This window comes from Chionomys nivalis, chromosome 6 (genome assembly GCF_950005125.1).
Source record: "Chionomys nivalis chromosome 6, mChiNiv1.1, whole genome shotgun sequence".
Lineage (NCBI taxonomy): Eukaryota > Metazoa > Chordata > Mammalia > Rodentia > Cricetidae > Chionomys > Chionomys nivalis.
Genome location: NC_080091.1, coordinates 76,555,399 through 76,579,796, shown reverse-complemented (window position 1 = coordinate 76,579,796; position 24,398 = coordinate 76,555,399). Strand labels below are relative to the sequence as shown.

The following is a 24,398-nucleotide window of genomic DNA, read 5'->3' as shown; positions in this document are numbered from 1 at the left end:
TGTTTTGTTTGTTTTTGCATAAAAAAATACACAAAGTTTGCTAGAGATTGCTCTTCTGTTACCGGAGAAGACTGGTGATTTGAAGGCTAAGTAGGAGAGGAAGAGCTGACATGAATGTTTCCCTGGTGGAGGCAGCCTGATGACTCGCCTTTCTTTCTGGGTCCAGCATCTCAGAGTCCCTCCCCTAAGTCACTCTCAGCCCACCATCTTTCTAGGAAAACGGATCGTTTAAGGGAAAGGTAGTGGTTTGATCATGAACGTCCTCTATAGGCTCAGATAGCTGGATGCTTAGTCCACAGTGGGTGGAGGGAGGAGGTTAGGAGTGCAGCTTTGCTGGAGGAAGTGTTACCAGGGTGGGGCTTGATGATTATACAGCTTCACCTACTACCTCATTCTCCCTCTGCTTCCTGCTTGTGTTTGACCTGGTGAGCCCTCAGATTCCTGCTCCTGCCGTGAGGCCTGGCCACCCTAGTAGACTCTCAACCCTCTGGAACGGTAAACTCAAAGTCTTTTCTGTAGGTCTCCTTGGTCGTGGTGCTTTATTGCAACAACAGAAAAGCTTCCAGGCAGGCAAGAGGAAGTTGGAGGCACCGATTCAACTCACTTAGCCTTATCCTTGTGTGAGGTCAGTCATCTGTAAGAAACTATGAGCTTAAAGGTCTTGAATGCTTAACATCTATTTTAAAAATCTTATTCAGCAATTTAGAACGGTGGGATATTGGAAAGCGACTTAAACCTTCTAAATGCCTTCCCCCATTCTATGAGATTATACAGTGCATTTTCTATTCAGTTAGTTTGAGCAGTAAATAAGATCAATGAAGAAAATGCCTGCCATGTAAAGACTGTTCCTAAATGCATTTATTTTGATATTAATTTTAAACACACAGATGCTTGACGGAGCCGGGTAGATGGTTCAGTTGTTAAGGACACTTTTCCTTACAGAAGTCCTGGGTTCCGTTTCCAGCACCACCCTCACGGCAGCTCACATCTGTAACTCTGGTTCTAGGGGATCCGACACCCTCTTCTGACCTCTGAGAACACTGCCACATATGTAAGTGAAGGCAAAATACACACATAAAAACAAATCAATCTAAAACAGTTATTTAAAAAATATATACTTAATGTTAGAAAACTGGTGTGGCACTTCTTTCTTCTGCACAGAATTGAGAAGGGAGGGGGCATGTTCTTACATCGAGAATAATTTTTCTTTCCCCCCATGATCGCTAATAGTGCTTACTACCCTTGTGGACTGTCTTAAGGATGAGGCAAGAGTGAAGTTCAGCTTTCAGAACTATGTCTGTCCAAATGCTGGCTACTTTTACATCCTGATCTGGTGCTATGTGGATTTTATATGCATTGTTAAAGAAACATTTATTTTATTATTTGTATTTGTATATGGGGGGGGCATGTATGTGTTTTTTCATGGAAACCAGAGCAACAAATTCCCTGGAGCTGTAGTCACGCCTGGGCTGTGAGCTCCCTGGTGTGGATGCTGAAAACAAAACTAGGGTCTCGTAGAAGAGGAGCAAGCACCCTGGATGCTGAGCCAGCTCTCCATCGTTACTTAAAATGTTTAATTTATCGTTTTTGTTTTTGAAAAAGTTCCAAGTAACTATAGGAAATTATTTGGTGGTAGGCACATGGGTGCATATGTCCCTAGTACCAACATTTTTCCTTTACAGGTAACAAGTGATGAAGAGACATTTTTGTCTGTCTCACAAAAAGGAATGGCGTGTCCTTAAAATGCTTATTACACTGTGAGATATTACAAGTAGAATTGAGCTCTGGTGAAACTTGTAAGGCAAGTAGCTGAGTCTTCGTTTCCTCGAACATAAAATGTATGCTTTAAGTGAAAAGTGTAAGCCGCACAGGGAGTGAACTGAGCTTGGGGAGAAGCAGAAGTCTGATAGTGAGAAGAAAACAGTGCTCGAGAACTTGCAGAGTGCAACAGCTGCAGCGTCCATGGGCTATAAACCCAGCCGACAGCTGGCAAGGTAGTCCTATGCTCCCTTAAGTCCCAGCACTTGAAAACATGGGAAAGCAATTAAACGAAGTAAACATAAGGAAGTGTCATGCAAATATGTAACTGACTAATGGCAATGCTTGAAACCACAGCAGACACAAGAAAAAAAAATAGCTTGTCACATTTCATTCGTGGGAGTTATTTCTTGGAAAAATATGTGTAACGAGCAAATATTTCTTCTCTCCCACCTACCTTTGCGGCAAGCACTTTCTAAATGTTGGAATTTGTACAGTGTGATTTTTCTGGGTACTGCTTATGACGTTTCCTATTGTGTATCCAAATAGGGAGTGTTATTGGACAATTGTGTGTGTGCGTGTGCACGCGCGTGTGCACGCGCACGTGTGTACCGACTCATGATGTGTGGAGACACAGTGTTGATGGGGGTGGCTCATCCTGCCAGAGGTAAACTTTGACTATCATTTCTCAAGAGTTTCTGCTTTGAGACAGTGTCTCCCACTGGCCTGAGGGTCATCAGCTGATTCATCTAGTCTTGGGGTGGGGGATGAGAAGGGGAATCCGGGCTCCTTGTATCCCTGTTTCCTAGGCACTGGGATAACAAGCCTGGCACCACACCTGTCTTTTTAAACATGAGTCTGGAAGCTCAAACTTGGGGTTTTATGCTTGCACAGCAACTCCAGAAACGAACCATTCCCCTATCCTTCCCTCTGTGTTTCCCCCTTTCTTTCCTTCTTCCTTTTAAAACAGATCTTGTTCCTCCCTTTCTTTTCTTCTAATGGACACAAAACATTCCTCAGTGTGTAAGGGAGGGAATATGGTGGACTGACTTCACTAGGGTTTTGTCAAATTTGGGTCCCGTAGTCATCAAAGATGCCTCATTTCCTCTAAGACTTCTAAAGGGGGCTATTACCTTGGACCTGCGGGTTCTGGTTTGTATTAGAGGAGACACTATCTTCTTTAGTAAAACATGGAAGAGGAAGTATCCAGAATAGCAAATAAGGTTTCAAGAGAAGTCTTGTTTGGGGACCGTGACGGAGAAAATCTACCTTATCCAAGCCAGAATCCACCTTCACTTTACCCAAAGCTGACACAGCCATTCCTTGATCATTTTCTGAGGTTTGTTTTAGTTCGTTTGCTTTGCTGTCCAGGAAGGGAAGTTCCCTTCAGTGTTCTACCTTGTTCTCGGATAAAAGCACACCTGCACACACAGCAGAACACCGTTAAGAAGAAAGGGCTGGAGCCTTGAAAATGTTCTCCGTGGGTGCACCACAAAGGGAAAACAGGGAAGGCTCCAAACAGCCTTCATATGGAGTTTTCATTTGTGAACAAAGAATGCAATACATAGCAAACTAAACGTGCACAGAATTTGCATGTCTCCACCGAAGGAAGAGGCCCACACCAAGCATCTTCATGTTTTTCTAGTATAATTCCACCATGAAGAATTAACTGTGTGCTGAAACATTTTTTTTTCTGAGAACATGGGAAACAAAGAAACAACAACAACAACAACAAAATCTCCTGGGCTTGGCACCTGCTTCTAGCACAATACTTCAGGCTAATGCACATTCATATAAAGGGGCAACTGTTTCTCCCCTCTTTAAAAAAGAAAAGTATCATGTTACATTAATTGTGTATTTGTGCATTAATGTGCATTAATGTTACATTAATGTAGCTTGGATTAGATACAGAAATAATAATCTTATCTCTTTATCCTGCTGAAGGACTGTCCCTTAGCCTGTCATTATAAAAGCATTTGGTTAGAGTCGGGAATGAAAGATGTTACAGGGTATTTGTTGTCACTCCCGAGGTGTGGAAGGAATGGAAAGAAATCTAGGAATGAAAGTGGTCATGAAGGAACCGCAGCTCCTCTACAATCGCTACTTGAAGTCTACATAGATGGTGAAAGTAGGTTTGTTCTCCCAGAGACCGCTTGCCCCTTCGGTACCGCGGTGACACTCCAGCAGAGAAATGCCTGTTTCTCTTCCGCTGAAGAGTATCTTGACTGAAGGATCAGCTCTGAAAAAGGCTCTGCCAAAGGTACCCTAGGGGACCGTGGTCATGGAACCGGGTGGACCAAACAAAGTATTCTAGTAGCTGCAGAACAAGGACCAGTGCTCGTTGCTCTACAACTGCCCGGGGTCCTGGTTACCACCAGCTCCCCAAGTCTTGAGCTGCAGTTTTTTTTCCGGACAGAGTCAGGCAGGAGTCCCCAGCCGAAATGTCTTCTAGAACTAAGCAGGTAACTTCAGATTTGAAGTTGCCCGATGGATGAAAAAAACGGTAGGGCCATTGGCAACCTTGTTACGCACCTATCTAATTAAGGCATCCGACGGGAAATCTAAAACTATGGCGCAGCTGGCCAAAGGACCATAAAAACAAAACTCCCAAGTTCTGGCCATCTCACTGCCAAGTTGGTGCCCTAAATACTTCTAGGTCCAGTGTTCCTATGCTTCCAACCTGCCGCGGATTCTGGGTCTCTTGAGATGCTCAGCTACTGTAGCCAACTGAGTTCCGCTCTTGGAGGCGCCTAACGAGGGCGCAGTGGCCTTGTGCTTCGGTGATGTTTCCCAGGTTCCTGGGGACAGCAAGTGTCTCAAAACCCGTTCCTGGCTACATTTTACTTCCACCAGAAACCGAGCTGCGTCCAGTTTTTCTCCCAAGGGCGACTTGCCGACGGGCACAGTTCCGGGCTAGTGGGGGAGTGGGCGTGGGAAACCGGGAAATCCAAACCTGGTATCCAGGGAGGGGTGTGGCCGGACGCGGGGAGTCCCCGCCCCTCCCAGCAGTGGCCCCGCCCCTGTGCTCTAGTGTTTAGCCTGCGCTCGCGCTCTACCCTGAGTCCTCAGGACCCCAAAAGAGTGTAGGTCGCGCGGGACGCTACCTGGCAGAACAGAAAGCTCAGACTGCGTCCCGCAGCCGGATAACCTGGCTGGCCAGTGTCCGCAGATACCTCTGCGGTTGTGGCCGGAGCCAGGGCGCCCCTGCCCCGCGCTCTCCCCGGTCCTGCGCTGCCGGGCGCGTATCGCTTCTGTGACTTCTTTGCGGGTCCAGGGACCGAGACAGAGTCCGTGCCTGAGAAGTGGGCTCTGTGCCCAGCGCGAGGTGCAGGATGGAGAGCAAAGCGCTGCTAGCTGTCGCTCTGTGGCTCTGCGTGGAGACCCAGGCCGCCTCTGTGGGTAAGGAGCTTACTCTCTGAAAGTAAGGCGGCGAAGCAGGGTGCGGGCGGAGAGCGGGATGCGAGAGAAGAGGATCTAACTCGGAGAGAACTAGGGAGCTGCCCTTTGGTGTCCTTTCTTTATCAACGGGGAAACAGGTTCAAAGACTGGCCCGGAACGACCCAACCAGTCGATGGTCTCCAGAGCTCTAGCCCCTAACTCTAATCTCCCCAGGGCTTTGGTGGGACCTGTAGTGCAGAGCCGACACAGCCTAGGGCGCTGGGGAGGCTGGAGTGGGAAGGCGCTCTGAGCAGGGGCAAGAGATGCCCCCACAGGCAAGAACAGGCAGTGAAAAGCCTGCAAGCGAGCGCAAACCGGGCGCCCTGCGTGGCATTCTGCACTCCGGGCCCGGCCGAGCCTCCACGGAGTGAAGCCGGGAACCCGCCCCCTGCTTTCTGGGCTTCAGCTCCCGCACTTGAGCGCACTGACTAAGTGAGACGAGGTCTCTTCATAGGGCGAAACTTTCCTCCCCCCCCCCCCCCCGCTTTCTTTTGTGCAGAATACTACTTTCCTCGCAGGAACAAGAGGCGGCCCCCTCTTTTGTGACAGTTACTCCGGGTGTCTTAAAGTAACTATCCTTAATACCCCAAAGCGTTTGGTCCTGGGGTAAACTCATAGTCAGAAACCGAATTTCAGAAATCCCTTGGATTTGACACTGAGTTATAGCGCCACTTTTCATGTCACTTAATTTTGCCCTCTGCTTCAAGGTTAGTAGCAGTCATGCTCGTGGGTTCTTGGTACAACTTCCCTTCCCATCCATTCCCTTCCCTCCCCTCCTTTTCCCTTCCCTCCCATTCCCTTCCTTCCCACTCTTCTTCCTCTATTTCTGTCTCATTTCCTTCTTGTAGCCTCGGTCTACAGTTTTCCCAGTCTCACCCATTGGAGAACAGGGGGTCAGAAATTAAAAACTCAATTCTGTAAAAACATCCCTTGTATCAGAAGAGAATTGCATGCCTTAAAAATACTGGCGCTGATGTACAGTACCAAGATCATCTGGCCACAGTTATTGAATTTTCTTCATAATGACTCAGTTCATCAGGCCGGCTCTGTCATGGGTGCTCATTTGTCCCTGACAAACCCCCTACTCTCCCCCTTTCTGGGAAGAGAAAGACAGTCTGGAGTATGTGCTGGCTCTGCGTCCCACAAAGAAGTGAGCTGCTTTGAAGCCTGGGGTGTTCCTAGTGCAGCAGTTTAACAGCAGCCTGGCTCCCTGAATAAAACGGAGACTGCCCTTTTGGAGTGTGTGACTTGCTTAATTGGATTGGACTATAATTGGTGCCATCGAATTCCAGAGACAGAGCTGCTGTTGTTTTTCCTTCTCGTTGTCGAGCGGGAAGGATAACAGTGCACAAATTAATTAATGCTGGTTATGGAATTCGAACATAAAAGGGCTTTTATTGTGCAGTCGCATATGTACCTCTTCCAGTCAGAATGAACTTTCTAAGGGAGAGAACCCAAACTTGCCAATGAAAATGAGTGAGCTCCGATGGGGGCGGGATATTAGTCATTGATGTAACTCTCCAATTATTATCGATAACCCTGTTGACTAGCTTTGATTGTGGATAGATCCCTAGAATAGCGTGGTGTTGCCTTTGGCTTCTTATGAATGGGATGTCTTTTAAAGATGAACATAGCTAACATGCCCACAGTCTAAGATAATCTCTGGCTGCGCTTTACCATAGCGACAGTCAAGAGGCTCTCATGGCTGGGGCATGTAGATCATGGTATAACGCTCAGGGTCTGGGTTTGCTTCCCAGCGTGGAAGAATAGAAGTCACTTACTGCAGAGGTGGGTGGATACATATTATTGAATGACTAGGTATTTACTACACGTTTTCCCTCACGCATCTGCCCAACGAATGGGTTCTTTTTCATTTGCTCATCATGAGACCTGTATTCAGTTATTGTTTTGGGGCTAAGGTTTCTCAGTCACGTTTAAAATCTATTTACCAAATAAACTGTTTTTGTTTTCTGCTTCTCAAACAAAGTAGTGTTCCATCATTGGAAGACTGGTTTATGAACATTTTAATTGCTTGCCTAGGTGAAGGGTGATGACATCTTTAGTGCTGAAAAGTGTAACACGGGTGGGTTGAATGGGACTACCCAGTTCTGCAGTTGCCTCAGGGTGGTCCACAGAGCACCAGCGACACAGTCATGTTAAACATCATTTAAAATGCACGTTCGCAGATCTAGGAACATCCAAACACTGCATAACATTCAGAACTATTGCCCAAATGCAGGTCATTAACAATGTCAACTACCTTCTGAGATTTATTCATGTCACTTCATTTCCAGTGTTTGAAAATATGTCATCAATCAATCCATGTAAAGCTCTGTCCGCAACGTGTGTACATCTGATTAGGTTGGGTGTGTTCGGGGTGCTTTGGCCATAGATTGTTTTGCACAACTGTGTAGGTGTGCTAGAACCCGGGCTGTCGGTTGACCGCCTGTATCCACATAGCGGCCACGGCGTCATGGCACCGGCTACTCGCCCTGGCTATTTGCCCGTGCTCTCTCTATTCACACGGCCTCGTATTTGTTCACGGTCTCTTATTTGCCCAACAATGTCAATGCCAGCTGAGGCCCTAAGAGTCATCTGCTCTTGGTTGGTGTGAATTAGAAAGCCTGGATGGCCGCCTGGTATTAATTAGTTATTTTTTCCTTTATGTGGCCCAGGCTGGCCTCAAACTTACGACCCTCTTCTTTCGTTCCTCTGAAAGCTGGCCTTCCAGGTGTGCACCACCAGGCGAAGCAGGTCAGTTGCTTTTCATGCTGAGAGCTGGAAGATTGTGATGTCCCTTGGCGTGGTGGGCAACTTTGCTTTTAATCATGCTTTTAACGTGCCTGATGACACTTTACATTTAGGTGGCTGAAAACTAGTTATCTTGCTGTGGATAACCTGCAGAGATGTGTATCTCTCATGATGTCTTTCTGCATTTTCATCTGTAGGTAGCATGTATCTTGTGTCTGGAGCCTTGTGTTGGGATGAGCTCAGAGCTTTAATTAATGAGTTGAGAGCCCACCCCTCCCCCCCATTGTAGCTCATTAGAGCTACACTATTTATAGTTTTGCTCAGAGAAAAATTATATTAATATGCATGTATACATGAACTTGAGAAACGTTTCTCTTTCTCAGTTTATTTTCCTTCGTCTAAATATGCTGTCTCTAGGAGCTGCTACCTCAGCGTTTGCAGCTCAGTCACCAAAGGAAATCTGCTACACAGAATGATAAAAGACAATGGGACAAGGTCACAGTGGCTCCTGTCCTTCTGGGGTGGGTATGGGGATGAGCTGTATAGAGATCTCTCTGGGGAGTTTGCATTTATCAGCAATTTAGTCAGATGTGTATATCCTATGCTTTACAAGAAATGTCAGCGGGTCCCTTTCCCAAGGGCCTGAGATCATCAGATGGGGGTTCACCGGGTTTCAATGTCCCATATCCTTTTGTAAGACCTTGAAGTTGGCAGGGAGGGAAAAACAGGAACTCCACCCTAGCGCCGTGCACTGCAGAACTGTTGTGTTGGTTTGTGACCATCTGCCCATTCTTCCTGTTATGACAGAGCTTGTGAACTTTTACTGGGAATGGGGGCATGCAGCAAATTCACTTTTATACAATGAATTGCTGAAGAGGCCATTTAAAACTTGGAGTGTGCATTGTTTATGGAAGGTGTTTCCTATTGGGTCCGACTCTTATCTAATTTGTTTCTAGTTTTGCCGGGTGATTCCCTCCATCCGCCGAAGCTCAGCACACAAAAGGACGTACTTACAATCTTGGCAAATAGAACCCTTCAGATTACTTGCAGGTAAGGATCCACTTTAGATTCAGATTTCCTGTGTGAAAGGATGCATTGTTTACTGAGGTCACAACAATTTCCATTACTGAAGAATTATAATAGTATTGTTGTAATTGTTTATAAGTCATGAGACTTCTAAGAACTCATGTAATAATGAAACAATGAGAAAGGTCTTTTCAAATTTTGTACTATTTTCCTGGGTCTTTTCAACACGTACAAGCATTTTTACACAAATGCAACACGCACACACATATACACAAACGTGCACACATGTAAATGTATGCCAAACTGACATGTGACATTTATGACTATTGATAAATCAGTCAAGTTAAGGACATATTGTTATGAAATAGAGTTGAACTTTGAGCCTTGTTCATGTCAGTTAGAATGGCTTTTGGACATCTTTTTAGCCCTTTATAAGCACTGTATTCTACAAATGAAATTCTGTCTATAGCAGCAATTTAGTCTCTAGCCAATACTACTCCTGACCATATGTCCTGTTGAAAACATGAGCCTCATACTCTGACTTGATGTTCGGGGCCTCTTTTCTGCTTGCCAGCAAGAAGCCATGCTGTTCATCTGGATAAGCAGGGCAACAGCACTCTTTGACAAGAGGCCTTTGAAATTTGTGTTTCAACCAAGAGGCAAGAAAGGAAACCTAGAGGAGGTGTAGGTAGATGTGGTCATGAGAGACCTGGAGGTCTCTGCAGAGCTGTCTGGTTTTGGTGGAGATGGTGATAGATCCGGGCATCTAAGAAGAGTGCTTGGTGCCACAAAGAGCCCTCGCAGCTTGTGGCCATGGCTTCATATCCGAAGAATCCCAAGTAATCCACAGAATAACTCAGGTCTGTTTTAGATTGTTGCATGTGGCCCAGGCCTCTTATCTATGGTCTGCAAAGTCACCAGCAATACCCAGCCTTTGGGGGTAAAACAGAAACAGAAACAGTAGCAGGAGCTGTTTATCGTCGATAAATCATGGCATTTCCAGAGATTTCCCTCTACCTATTCTCAGACACAAAGGTTACTTAAGATCTGCAAAGGTTCCCACCTCCCTTTGGAAATGGCAGAAACACTTCTTATGTTCTTGGCAAACCCTGGCGTGAACAGGTGACATCGTGAGAGTTTCAAGCTCGTTGAACAAAGGCTCAGTGGGTCACACTGTTTTATTCATACCGACTACAAAGCAATAAAAGTATTGTCTATCTAATGTGACCCTTGCGAGTTACCACGAGTCTCTTCTCTCTGTGTGTTCTTTGCTCCCTCGCTCCCATACCTCCATGATGACTCTGGCTTCCCTGCTGTGTCCCCAACACTGCAGATGTGCACTGGTCCCTGTCCTTCGCACTTCCTATTCTGCTTGAAATGCGGTACCTCCTGATGTGCGTAGGGCCAGCTTGGCCAAGTTCCTCCCTGGTCTTTGCTTCTTTCATACTTTTCTTCAAGCCCTAAATCACCACCCTTGATACAAGCACTTGCGCTCTCTCATTGTCTTTTCCCCTGATTAGAGTGAGGACCCGGAAAGGAATTGACTTATTTCTTCTTGTGCACTGGGCAAGTGTTCTAGTACTGAGCATCATATGCCTGGTCCCTTAAAGCATCGGTTTTTGTCCTTAATGGTGCTCAGCAACCATATATGCTTTTACTGAAAGAATGAATGTGTCAACTAACAGAAAACACATGACCCTGTGGGTGACTTCTGAGACGGAGTGTGTAGTCTTCGGTAGCATGTCCATGCAGACTATCTGTAATCGGAGTCTGTCAGCTTGAAAGTGTCTGCTGAGCATTTATATGCATGTGAGAACCAAACCTCCCGTTCTCTCATCATAACCTCGTGCCACAGAGTGTCACATTAATACTTTCCTGGGATATTTTTCTCAGGGGAGAGAGGGACCTGGATTGGCTTTGGCCCAACAACCAGCCTGGTTCTGGGGAAAGGGTGTTGGTGACTGAGTGCAGCGACAGTGTCTTCTGCAAGACACTCACAGTTCCAAAAGTGATTGGAAACGATACCGGAGCCTACAAGTGCTTCTACCGGGACGTCGACATGGCCTCTGTCATTTACGTCTACGTTCAAGGTAAGCAGTGGGTCGAAACGTACTTTCCACATCCACTCACCAGGTCTACAACACAAGAGGTCCAAGAAAAGTTGAATCCAAAAGGAGGCTTCTTGGAAAGGCTGCTTGCCAAGAAGGAATATAAAAGCTTCTCTCCCAGGCTTCCTCTGAGAAAGGACTCTCTGACAGTCTGGGCTTTGGTCTGAGCTGCGTTTCTCTTCTCCAGTTAGGTCCCTTTTCTGTGGTGCTCTGAGGTTCTCTGTGAGCCACCGTGGGCTATAGGGACTCATAAAATGCCTTCAGCTGTTTGAGCCCCTGGGATCTTAGTGATGGAGGGAGATGGGCGGTGAATTACGGCAAGGTTTCTGTGGTGAGATAGGTTATCTGTAACAGGGAGGAGCTTTCTGTAGGAATGCATAGCGCAATAGCCGAGGACTCTGGCGGCTGTTTTCCTTTCCCCTCCCCCATAAGATCTTTCCTTTCCAGACTCACATTTTATAGAAAAAAAAATTCACACACCCATGTGCAAAGCCCAACACCCCCTCAAAAGAACCCTCGAGTACTGCATTTCTTGTTTTTGCTTGTGTGATCTGAGAGGACTTGGCTTTTAGACTCAGCTCCAGGGAGATGCAAGGAAAGTCATAGGGAAGTCACTTCATAGTTAGAGCATGTGTTTTATTTTGAGAGGATGAATAGCCGTGTGGGCCTTTTTTTTTTTTTTGTATACTTCACCTAATGATTTGGGATTGATTTATAAAAGCCCTCATTTTATGTCAAAGGATTAACTTAGCTTTTGCCTCACATCAAAGGGTTAGTTTAGCTCTGTGAGCAAGTTGTGTGACTTAACATCTTTATAAGGAAAACTACAATGTAATATGTATTCAATGTTTAGAGCATAAACTATGATCTCTTTTATATTTTAAAAATGGCACACCACCTTTTCTTGTGGAAAACCTGTCTTCACTTATGAGATGCCTATAATATCATGCACTTCTCAGGAATTTAAAGGTTGCATTATATAGTACCTGTTTTTTTATTTTTTTGTGAATGAGAGTTGTGCGTGTATGTATGTGTACTGTGTGGGTGCCTGCTGTCTGTGGAAGTCAGAAGAGGGCATTGGACTCCACTGGAACTGGAGTTACAGATGGCTGTGAGCCACCATGGGTGCTGGGAACTGAATGCAAATCTTCCACAGGAGCAGCCAGGGCACCTAACTGCTGGGCCATCTTTCCAAGCCTGGGTTGCGTTGTGTTTGGCATGGGCATCCTGCGCTGTGTTTCTTGCAGAGAAGGATGAATCTTCAAAGGATTTTCTTTGCTCATCTGTATGCAACCTCCCATCCCGGAGGATTTGAGACAGGTGAAAATGACTTTGAAATTTATTTTTAGAAGCCACTATTACCAGACAGGAAGGCTCTTCATCAGGGTAGCACCCTTGCAATAGGGACAGTCTATGGAAGACCATAGCCCAATGACCCAGGGTGCCCTGGGAATGCTCAGTGGTTGGGTATTCTTTTAGCCTAGGGTGAGGAAAGTCTAAAATGGAGTTCTGTGCCCTGCTCCTCACTCCACAGAGCTGAGGGAGACAAGGCTTGGACCTTGGGGTAATGTCTGGCTCCTTTTGATCTGACAGTCTTGGGAGATGTGGCTCTCTCAGAAGACTGCAAGGATTTCCTGCTCTCGGCCTGTCTGGAAACGCTACAAGATGAGCCTCTCCCACAATATCTCGTTACTTCCTTCTCCCCGAGTCAGGAAACCTGGAGACATGCAAAAAGTCATTTCGTGGGTTACAGTAAATATTTTATTTTGAGAGGATGTGTGGTTGTTTAGTGTCCCTTTGTTTATTTCCCCTTTAGGGCTACTGAAATAGAATTGAGCCACCAAATAACTTTAGCCTTAAGTCAAGAGATTAGTTTAGATTCTTCAGGCTTGCCCTGAATGAAGCAAGTCATAGTTTGTTAACATGTGCATGGTGGGGGGGGGGCAGGAAATAACAACAAGTGGTGGTCTCTAGCACTGATTGTCTGTGTTCTCAGTGCCATTGGATACACAGTGAAATTCTGCTCCCGCCTCTGTGTTGGGTTATCCAAGAGTTTGGTGATGAAGTTTAACAACAGGAAAGAAAGCACTGAATGTATTATTCCCTATGGACAGGTCCTTAATGTCCCCCTCTAATCCCCACTTTACTTCCTCCGTCCTCTGACCCACCTAGTGGTGGATGGAGCCAGAAGGTTGGCCTTGGCCTCATACCATAATGGCTATGACATGCGGGGGGGGGGGGGTGGCAAAGCTACATGTCTGTGCTCTCCAGCTGGAGAGGAAATCAGACCTTTGCTGTTGGAAGGACTTAGCTACTCTTCTGCCCTTTGGTTTCATTAACTCTTTCTTCGCCTCTGAAAAGGGTTGACCAGATGTGTGGGAGGTAGGAACTGAGATGTTATCTCTGAGATTTGAAGTGATGACGCCAGGCCAGGTCCCCTGTCTCTGGGGGATGGAGAAAATTCCCAGCCATGTAATGACACTGTGTGAATACTCTCTGAAGGATAGCAAGTCACTCTAGCTTTTGGCTTAATCTTTTGGCATTGTGGTCTCCCAAATATTCATTGTCAGAGATATTCATAAGTTCTAAGTCTTGAGCTAAATGCAGTGGCTATTAAACATTGGCGCATGGTGACTCTTCGGAGCTCTCAGTCTGTAGGTATTATAGAAATCATTCTTTTGAATCGCTGGAATTTCTCTTTTCTCTTAGCTTAAAGATTCCAGTTTCTTTTCAGGTCATTTATATTATTTGCTTGCTGAAAGAAATGAATTTTTAGCATCATAAAACTCATAGTTTCATTGTATGGATTTAAATTTAAAATGTTTATTTTATAAAAATTATAATAATTTATTAAAGCATGGAATTTCTAAAATAGATTCTACTTATTATGCTCCATGTGGAGAAGTTAAGATCATTGTTGGAGTTTACATTTAGATTTTCCTCTCTCTCTTTCTCTCTCTCTCTGTCTCTCTCTCTCTCTTTCTCTTTCTCTGTCTGTCTGTCTGTCTGTCTGTCTGTCTGTCTCTGTCTCTGCATGTGTGTCTGTGTGTATATGTTTCTCTCTCCCCTTCCTTGACCATAGCTTTGGAGCCAGATATCTACACACAGACTCTAGTCAAAGATACGGGCATCTTTGCTCATGCCAGTTGTCAATGGCAATCATTCAGTCATTCAGTTAGGGTTCATGGACCCAGGAATTCCAACTGTCCTGCTAATAATTCACTGGGAGAATTCACTTTTCTTCCAGATTACAGATCACCATTCATCGCCTCTGTCAGTGACCAGCATGACATCGTGTACATCACCGACAACAAAAACAAATCCGTGGTGGTTCCATGCCGAGGGTCGATTTCAAACCTCAACGTGTCGCTCTGTGCAGTGAGTTGCCTCCTTTTCAGTCACTTCCTCCGTTTCCACAGTTGTAAGCCTCTTTGCCGATGCCCTTCCTGCTTCCAATGTATGTCAACAGTGAACTGCAAAGATCCTGTAGAGCGGGTCAACTGCACCATAAACAAAACCAACTTACCCTCTTGAAAGTAAGATGGATCCTTCAGGGGTCATCAAGTTTGGACAGCACTGGGTAAATGTTCGTCGTTTCTTTGTTGCTATGCAGAGATATCCAGAAAGGAGGTTTGTCCCGGACGGAAACACAATCACCTGGGACAGTGAGACAGGTTTTACTATCCCCAGTTATATGATCGGCTACGCCGGCATGGTCTTCTGCGAGGCAAAGATCAATGATGAAACCTATCAGTCTATCGTGTACATAGTTGTGGTTGTAGGTAAGTGGGCATTTTCCTTCTGTTCCATTAGTACCAATTAATAAAGAGTGGTTTCTATGTGAAGATCCTGGAGAGGAAGGTGTAGGGCGATGGGCAGGGGATGTGGAAGAAGATGTTAGCTCAGGGTATGGTGCTGGTCAACTCCTTACAAATGCCCTTCCCTACCAGACAAACCATTGCAGCAGGGGGGCAGGGGGTATTCCTCCTTTCCTGCCAGGCCAAGAATAAAAATTATCACCACCAAAGCTCATTTTATGAAAAATGCAATATTCAGATCACTGCTCTCCACCAGTTCTTTTAATTGTATCTATTTAATGGAAAGTTCAACAACTTACTCAAGTGGGCCCCATTGACCTAGACTTTATTATTCATCAGGTTCCATTGGCAAAAATGCTGGAGATAGTGATTTGTGAGTCACCATAAACCCTCTTCCTAAAAGCCATCCAGCAGCAGCGAGTCCCCCAAAGAGAAGTGATGTCACTCACTCGCACTACTTTAAAGATGTGTGCCGAGACCTCGATGTCTTTTCCATCTCACTTTCTGTTTTTATCATTTCCTTGCTCCAGGATATAGGATTTATGATGTGACGCTGAGCCCTCCTCATAGAATCGAGCTATCTGCGGGAGAGAAGCTTGTCTTAAATTGTACAGCAAGAACTGAGCTCAACGTGGCACTTCATTTCAACTGGCAGGTCCCTTCTTTGAAGGTAACACAAACTGCCCAAAGCCAGATCTCTGAATACTTTGATTATAAGCCCTAATGAAGTTTGCTTAAGAGATATAGGGTCCCTTCTGGTCAGATAAATTATAAAAGCTTTAAAACACATGTGCATGTGTGCATGTGCTCTCTCTCTCTCTCTCTCTCTCTCTCTCTCTCTCTCTCACACACACACACACACACACACACACGCACTAATGAACCCAGACTTTAATATAAGGAGCTTGGCAGAATACATAGCAACCATGAAAAGACACCTTACTAGGAATCCCAACCCACCCTTTTGTAGCTGGGCTGTGCAAATTGGTCTCCACTAAGTTATTAATCTTTTGACATTACGGTATTTCTCTGTTCTCTAAAGTCCTCGATCTGTTTGTCCCTTTAAGAGGTGAGCTGAGTTCCATTTCTCTTTAGACAGCTCTATTTGTATCTACACTTGACACACATCTCATTCTCATTAGGTAAAGAAGGCTTCAAAATCCTCACTTAGTTCCGTGTATATCAACTTCCACTCATTTCTCCTGAATCCCAAAATATATGTTGATGTGGTGTTTAAATCCTCAGTATTAGGGTCCACCAAGGGTCAGGACTGGATTCTGCGGCTCTCTAGGAGCTACTGGATAGTTAGTGTTCTACTGGGCTGTGAACTTTTACTAAAATCTCTTTGTATTTCAGCATCACCATAACAAGATTATAAACAGGGATGTGAAACCCCTTCCTGGGACTGATTCGAAGAAATTTTTGAGCACCTTGATAATAGATAGTGTGACCAGGAATGACCAAGGGCTGTATATCTGTATAGCATCAAGTGGGCGGATGACCAAGAAAAACAGCACATTTGTCCAAGTTCATAGTAAGCGACCGTTTTCTTGCTAATACACTGTACCTGGGAGAGTCAGATGACTTACATCAATCTAGGTTACTTTTATGTCCTTGTTAACGAGGGCACAAGACCTAAAAGTCAACAGCTTAGCTTTGGAGTCAGGACTTGGATTCAAAACCTCAACTTTGAAATGACCCATGATACGTGCTCACTAGGCATTGCTCATTAGAGTGGTTGCTGCGATTATTATTGTACGTAGAGCGTTAGTATGAATGATGGTCAAATGTTGTCAAAGATTTCAGTCTACTGCAAGGAAGGTTAAGGGCTTACTTGAAGGAGCATGCACTTCTCCAACTGGGGAAACCCAGATTCAGTTGCTTTCTCTGTGGTTTTAGGTAAATCACCCAAATTTTTGATTGTGCCCTCATATCTACATAGCTGTCTCAGTTTAGATCTTTTGTGATACTAGAGCTCTCGCTTATGCTTTTGCAGGGTTACTTTGCAGCTTACTGGGAATAGTTTGTTTGTGACATCAGGGGCTTGCAGGTGCTAGGCAAGTGATCTCTCATTACATCCTTTAAAGGAAGTGAAGGCAGAAGGGGGGTGAGATACTTAGGAGGCTGTTCAAATCCAGATGAGAGATGGTATAGGACTCGGGCTAGGGTATCTGTGGAGGAAGAAGAGATGAGATCCTGGATCTATTCCTAAGATATAGTCAGCGTGACGTGCTGGATGATTCGTTGGTGGTGATAATGACTTGAGCTTTCAGCACAAAAGGATGGCTTGTCCTTTACCATAAGCAATGAAGCGTTTCTAAGTGAAGAGGACTGGGTAGGATGGGATTCGGAGAATAGATTGAGTTCCTTTGGAGATGCCCATTAAACATTCCGGGGGAGATGTTTGATGTGGAGACCTGGAACCCAGAGAAGTCAGGGCGGAGGTGGAAAATTTGTATGTATGGTAGATGTTTTGAATCTGAGACTAGATAGAAGAAGGGACAGGTAAAGAGAGGAGATATAAGGAGTGAGTGCTGGGATGGTCAACTCATAGAGTGTGGGGAGAGGGTGTCACAGGAGCAGGGGATAAGGTGTGTCTGATGCTCACTGGGGGATTTAGAGGAGGTTGTGTGAAGGAATGGATGCTCAAGGTTCATGAGAGAGCATGGGTGAGGAGAGAATTCTGACAAGGGCTATAGGAAAGACAGTGTTGGACTCTCAGAATGGCAGTATATCCATGTACCTTGATATCTAATTTTCACTTGATTAAAAATTCAAACTAAGAGGGTACTTACAGTAACTTGGCATTTATGAGAACTGTTGCTTTTATTTTCTTCTAGCAAAACCTTTTATTGCTTTTGATAGCAGTATGGAATCTGTGGTGGAAGTCACAGTGGGCAGCCAAGTCCGAATCCCTGTCAAGCATCTTAGTTACCCGGCTCCTGATATCAAATGGTAACAACAGCAAATCAAAGCCTAACATTGGTCTGCTCGAAATAAAATCCCTATGTTGTAGTAATTCTGGGGACTCTCTTCCATAGGTACAGAAACGGAAGACCCATTGAGTCCAATTACACAATGATAGTGGGCGACGAACTCACAATCATGGAAGTGAGTGAACGAGATGCGGGAAACTACACGATCGTGCTCACCAACCCCATTTCAATGGAGAAACAGAGTCACGTGGTTTCTCTGGTCGTGAATGGTGAGTCCCTTTGGTGCCTCCTCTGCCCACAGTTGACTAGGAAGGGAGAGGATGGGTCTTTCTACATCTCACAGGCATCATTGCTTGTGTCCTATTGCATCATCCACATCAGGAACTGGGCCAATGCATGAAAAATGAAAAAACGACCCCGGGAAGTGGATTGGATTGAGATGTGGCATGGCATGCCCTGGCCACGCCTCCTTGATGAGTCACGTGAATGTGCTGTTGGTGACCGCATGCAAGGTCAAAGTTGATGGTACCCTCTAGACCCTAAGCTTTGTGAGCTCCCATTGCTCCTGCCCACAAAACGACACACTGAGCGGGCATTTGGGAGACTCTCCTTGTGTTTTGTGTGATGCTTTCGTTTGAAGCTTTAGCTCCCAATACGTGGCAGCATCCACACAGGAAACCTGTGGAGGATGCAGCATCATTGGCTGGCCTGCTGTCTGCTCAGAGGACACACTTTGAGTCTGTCCAGAAAAGATTATAAGCTTTTGATTTAAGGATGATTCTATCTTTACTTTCCTAAAGTGAACGCTATAATTAAGTATTTGGGTCTGGGGACAGGAAGGTACTATGGCCGGGTGAGTGCACAAGGTACCATGCTATCTGCCGACTTGCTTTTTTCTTATAGGGCTTCTTAGAATCATCACTATGCTCACGAATATGGCCTTCTCCAGTGGAAGAGGGAGCGTCCTGAGGGTGACTAGCTTATGTGACTAGGGCACTCTTCCTCCCTCAGGAAACATTAATATTTTGCTTCAAGCACAGTTGGAGAAATGCTCCTAGGGTCATTCTTTGTGTTCCCTACTGGCACCGGACATTAAAACGTCAAGATATTGTCTCACAACAGTAACGCACTTCCCACGTGTCTCGATCCGCCTCTGGGTGTCTGCCAGGCATGGCTTCATTTCTCTTTTTTCTTTAGGGAGTATTTAAAAGAAAGCAGGTTCTGGGATGGTTGCTTAGAAGCATGGGCAGAGGGGATTCATGAGAGGGGAGGAAGACAAAAAGTGATAAATACAACAAGAAGAAAATAATCAGACCGCAAAGACAAAGAGACAGACGGAGCGCAACCCAATCGCTTGCTTCATGAGGTCACACACGCAACGAACCTTAGCGTGTCCCTTGCTGTGTGCAGTAAACACAGACGTGAAGTCTGGCTTCCTTTCAGAAGCCAGCACATCTACCTTTGTCCTGGATTTTGCCATTGATTAACTGATGCCCTTGGGCAAGTCTTTCAATGTTTACCTCATTTCTTCTCACGTGTGGAATGAGATCCAGAGTCATGGTTATGAAGACTGGCAGTCAATGGAAATCACCTCAGCAAGACGTGGTGCACAAGAGACGTTACCCTGGTGGTTTTCTCTCTTGTAACCTCACCACATTCTTGCTAGGCTGGAGGACATGGAAAGTAATATCGTTCATGTAGAGCGAGTGAGTGCGGCATGGGTGTGGGGAGCCTGCCTGAACTCACTCAGCTTATCAGCGGTTAGTTTTATGATAGCATAAGAATTCAGGTTCTCTGTCTCCAAGCGTAGATGTTCCTTTGGAAAACAGGCAGAGGCGAAATCATCTGAGTACAAAGGGCAGAGCTGGACGCTGAAGTCCTCTCCTTGTTCCTCATAGCAATCAGGCAGTTCACGGGTTGTCTTTTCTGTGTCCAGTCCCACCCCAGATCGGAGAGAAAGCCTTGATCTCTCCCACGGATTTCTACCAGTATGGTACCATGCAGACTCTGACGTGTACAGTGTATGCCAACCCTCCCCTGCACCACATCCACTGGTACTGGCAGCTAGAAGAAGAGTGCTCCTACAAGCCCAGGTGAGCAGAGCCATGTGCTCCATTTTACTTGCCATCTTGCATTCCCTTCTGGCCAATCTATGCCATGATTCCATCTAAATCTACAAGGCTATCTCCCAGGACATCACCCTTAAAATGGTACTTGGATTCTCCTCCCGTTTTCCTCTGGGTCTTGAGTTTTAATAGACACCTTGGCTCGGGGCATCCCCCTGTGTGAGTCAGCTTTCTTCTTAGCTAGCCCTGATGTCGGCCTCTCCCAATGAATGGTGTTTGCTTTGTTTGCTAATTGCCTGTCTTTGAATCTTCTTCTCTCTGTGAGCTGGGGGTACCATGTTACTCCTCCTTATCTGTGGGAAGGTCCATCTCTCAGAGGAAGTACTGATGGAAGGGAGGCGGCGATAAACCTAGCCCAGGCCTCAAGAGCTTTAGGCCCAGCTTATCAAGTTCTCCCACAAGTACAGACATCCTTAGGGAAATCAACAGCCAGCACCTTCGACCTACCACCCCAAGCATTCTCCTTCCTGTTGTTGTTTTTGAAAGAGCAAGCACTAGTTTCTTCCTCAGCTGCTGGCCATTTCCTAAACAAAAGCCCGAGCCCCAGAGAGATGGCTGTCAGGAGCCCATTGGCTTCCAAGTTTCCTTACCTTCCTCTGAACTGAATTAACGTGAATTGTCCTGTTGATCAGATTTATGAATGGAGACCTGAATCGTCGATCCGATTTGTGAATGGGGACTTGATCCCAAAATAGCTGCTTCCCTCCTGTATCCTCAGTCGGCCAGCCACCTTGGGCCTTTCCACTGTTGGTGGCATCTATTTTTAATTGGCGTCAAGCCCTGTGAAGGGTTAGCCTGTATCGAAAGTTATCCCTGAGAACATGATAACCAAGGTCTGACCCTTTCCGGTACTATTGATTCAAATAAAAGAGAAGCCAAATCCTGACACGCCATACTTTCTCCCTCATGCAGCCAAACAAACTCATACACTTGTAAAGAATGGAGACACGTGAAGGATTTCCAGGGCGGAAATAAGATCGAAGTCACCAAAAACCAGTATGCCCTAATCGAAGGGAAAAACAAAGTGAGTTTGAACTTCCTGGTTTTGATTATCTTTCTTTCTAGTTCTCACTTTGAATAGGAGGTGGTATAATAGCATGCAAAGGTGTGTTGTGGGTTATTAATCAAATAGTCTGTGTGATACCATCTACAATAGGCAAGTTATAGAATCAGCCTGGTAGATAAAGAAGGTGTGAGTTTTACACACACACACACACACACCTACACACACACACACAAACCACAGAACAAATTATGCCATTTGCAGAAAGACGGGGATCATCACATTAGCAAAATAAGTCAGACTTAGAAGTACAAATATTTTTTCTCTCATATAAATCAAGATAAAAAAGACACAAAGTACTAGTACCAGAGTACTATTGGGAAGAGGAAAGGGATCATTTGTACTGAGAATGGGGGCAGAGAAAGTAATTGGGAGCAAATATAGTATATTTTGTACCGTACAAAAATGCCATGATGAAGCCTGTTACTTTGTACAACTGATACCTACTAATTTTAAAAAAGAAGAAAAAAGAACATAGTACTCGTAGCTTACCCACAGTTTATTGAAGAGAAACAAAGCACACAATGCCATCCAGTGTACACACCCATTGAAAAGTAATTCTGATTCTGTACACGGGAAAAATGAAAGGTGTGCATAACACGCATTAAAGTGAATCCTTGAGGGTTTCCAAAGCACGTCTGCATCCTGTGTGCAACTGCCTAGTTAGAGCTGCTTACCTCGGAAGGTGGGCAGTGTGCAGCATGAAAGACAAAGGCCGGTCTTAGCGGCTGGGGGCTGACAGATCCGGGCTCCGGGTGTGTGTGTGTGCATATGCAGCCCGCGTTATTCATGGCTTGGGACTCATATGTCCACAGACTGTCAGTACTCTGGTCATCCAAGCCGCCAATGTGTCAGCACTGTACAAATGTGAAGCCGTCAACAGAGCTGGGCGAGGAGAGAGAGTGATCTCCTTCCATGTGATCAGTGAGTAGACCCTTTGGAGGGCAGTGGGCTGAGTGGAGTCCCTCGGGAAGTGGGTGCTGTGCTGTGGGGCCCTCTGTTGTCCTTGAGGCTTGTGTGAGGAGCATGGTGTGTAGTTAGGACTTGAAGGAGACAGACGTTAAGACTGCTCAGGTGGCCTCCGGGCTTGCATCAGAGTTCACGCGCCTTCTCTGGCCTGAGAGTGGAATGCTTCCATGTGCTTTAAGTCTCTAGCACGATGTTGTGTGGAACTTGTCTTGCTCCCCAGTCAGTGTGACTCATGATTCACTGGAGTTCGTGATGTTATCTGTGGGTTTGTTAGAAAACAGCAGTGAGGCTGAGCCTTCTGGAGGGAGTGGGACGGCGTGAGAGCACTGTCCTCTGCCTTCCAATGATCCTGGTTTTGTCTATGTAGCCTGGTTTTGTGGGTAAACTTGAGCTGATTGTGCTGGCATAAATATTTTAGTGTGAGATAATTAGTCGTAATAAATGTAGTTTTACTGCCGTGTGTTAATAAGAAGGCATCGTTAAAGTTTCTACGTGATGATTAAATGCTTTACCTTGGGTTTTTATTTTTTCAACTTGGAAACCATATCCAGAACTCAAAGTGGAGTGCAGTAAAAACTTGGGGAAAGTTAATTCTCATTTCCAGTGAATAAACTTTGGGTACTGATTGTCTTGTTTGGGTCTTGTTTGTAGAAATGGCTGGGCAGTGCAAGACCTGTCCCTAAGTTCTTCACAGCAGCGAGAAGACAGTGATGTCATGTACCAACTTAAGTCACCATCCTCTAACTATGGCTTTGCATTTCAGAGGGTCCAGAAATTACTGTGCAACCTGCTTCCCAGCCAACCGAGCAGGAGAATGTGTCTCTGTGGTGCACTGCAGATAGAAATACATTTGAGAACCTCACATGGTACAAGCTTGGCTCACAGACAACATCCATCCACATGGGCGAACCACTCACGCCAGTTTGCAAGAACTTGGATGCTCTTTGGAAAATGAATGCCACCATGTTTTCTAATAGCACAAGTGACATCTTGATTGTAGCATTCCAGAATGTATCCCTGCAGGACCAAGGAGACTATGTCTGCTCTGCTCAAGACAGAAAGACCAAGAAAAGACATTGCCTAGTCAAACAGCTAGTCATTCTAGGTATGTAGGCATTTCTGGACGATGAGTTGCAATGCCTTAAACACAATGTGTTCGGGTGTTGTGTTGAGAGTGCCAGATTCTGGGAACTTTTGTAGTGGACAGGCTCACTCCCAGAAGCAGAACAAAGCTAATAATGGTGAGGTGATGCATTAAAATTAGAAGACAGCTTGGCTCTTTCTAGCCTTTGATGAAGTCACTACCAGTATCTGCAAGAGATTAGTTCAGACTAGGAAACTTCCTATGGCATCTTTGGGCATTCAATGATTAAAATCAGAATGTTTGTGTAATACCATGAGCAAAGAGCATGCCAGAAGCTCATAGTGTGGACCTAGAAGGACAGGATGAGACCATAGGCAAACACTAGGTGGTCATACCATTGTGAGAGCTCCAAATCAGAAGGACAAAAATTGGTCTCTGCTTGTTTGTTGTTGTAATGTTAGCCATAGAACACAGTGGTATACACTAGATTGTAACTCTAGCCATTGAACACAGTGGCATATACTAGATGCTCAGTGTGATACCTGCTTCACAAACAGTGAGGCGAGGGATGAGTTTAAGATCTGGAACGTTCTTGAAAGGGTGATACACTCTTTGCCTGTATTTCTGTGGTATCTCATGTGGTCTAGGGTAGGTGAAGTTCAGAGAGATAAACTTGTGATTAGCAAGCCTTTCACATTCCCCATGGGGATGTTTTCTATGTCCTGTCTAAACTTGTACTTTGCACAAAACCTGGGAAATCTCTATTCTATCTCTAAGGAGATCTGGTGAAGTTAGGGAGTGTCTCTTCCTTTCCCTTCATTTCCTCCTTTCTTTGCTGTGCCCTTCAAGGTTTTTGTGATGTGTATCTTTTCTGTTTTATAGAACATGGAAGAGCAACTTCCTAGGTTAACTTATCTACACCAAAATTTTACATGAATAACATTTTTGAGTGTTTTGGCTTAATTTAGAAATAGACACCTGTGTAAGATTTTCTGTTCTGAAGACACGGGAACAGAAAGACAGATGCTTTTGAGCCAAGTCATACCCCAAACCCTGGAAATCACACCACATATAGGACCAGCTGTGTGCCCTTCAAGGTTTTTGTGATGTGTATCTTTTCTGTTTTATAGAACAAGGAAGAGAAACTTCCTAGGTTAACTTATCTACACCAAAATTTTACATGAATAACATTTTTTGAGTGTTTTGGCTTAATTTAGAAATAGACACCTGTGTAAGATTTTCTGTTCTGAAGACACGGGAACAGAAAGACAGATGCTTTTGAGCCAAGCCATACCCAAGACCCTGGAAATCACACCGCACA

General features: G+C 45.2%; 1 protein-coding gene across 1 annotated transcript in view; it reads left to right on the top strand.

Moving 5' to 3' along the window:
• The first annotated feature begins 4,832 nt into the window (after nucleotides 1–4,832).
• The window catches only part of Kdr (kinase insert domain receptor), a 43,805-nt gene continuing 24,239 nt past the window's right edge, over nucleotides 4,833–24,398 (top strand). Inside the window, exons 1-13 of the mRNA XM_057772373.1 lie at nucleotides 4,833–5,157; nucleotides 8,904–8,997; nucleotides 10,867–11,063; nucleotides 14,329–14,459; nucleotides 14,695–14,863; nucleotides 15,430–15,569; nucleotides 16,256–16,433; nucleotides 17,740–17,854; nucleotides 17,941–18,104; nucleotides 19,772–19,928; nucleotides 20,874–20,985; nucleotides 21,840–21,948; nucleotides 22,757–23,098. Coding sequence (XP_057628356.1) covers nucleotides 5,091–5,157; nucleotides 8,904–8,997; nucleotides 10,867–11,063; nucleotides 14,329–14,459; nucleotides 14,695–14,863; nucleotides 15,430–15,569; nucleotides 16,256–16,433; nucleotides 17,740–17,854; nucleotides 17,941–18,104; nucleotides 19,772–19,928; nucleotides 20,874–20,985; nucleotides 21,840–21,948; nucleotides 22,757–23,098 — 1,975 coding nt within the window. The 5' untranslated portion in view covers nucleotides 4,833–5,090. The remainder of the gene's footprint in view (nucleotides 5,158–8,903; nucleotides 8,998–10,866; nucleotides 11,064–14,328; nucleotides 14,460–14,694; nucleotides 14,864–15,429; nucleotides 15,570–16,255; nucleotides 16,434–17,739; nucleotides 17,855–17,940; nucleotides 18,105–19,771; nucleotides 19,929–20,873; nucleotides 20,986–21,839; nucleotides 21,949–22,756; nucleotides 23,099–24,398) is intronic.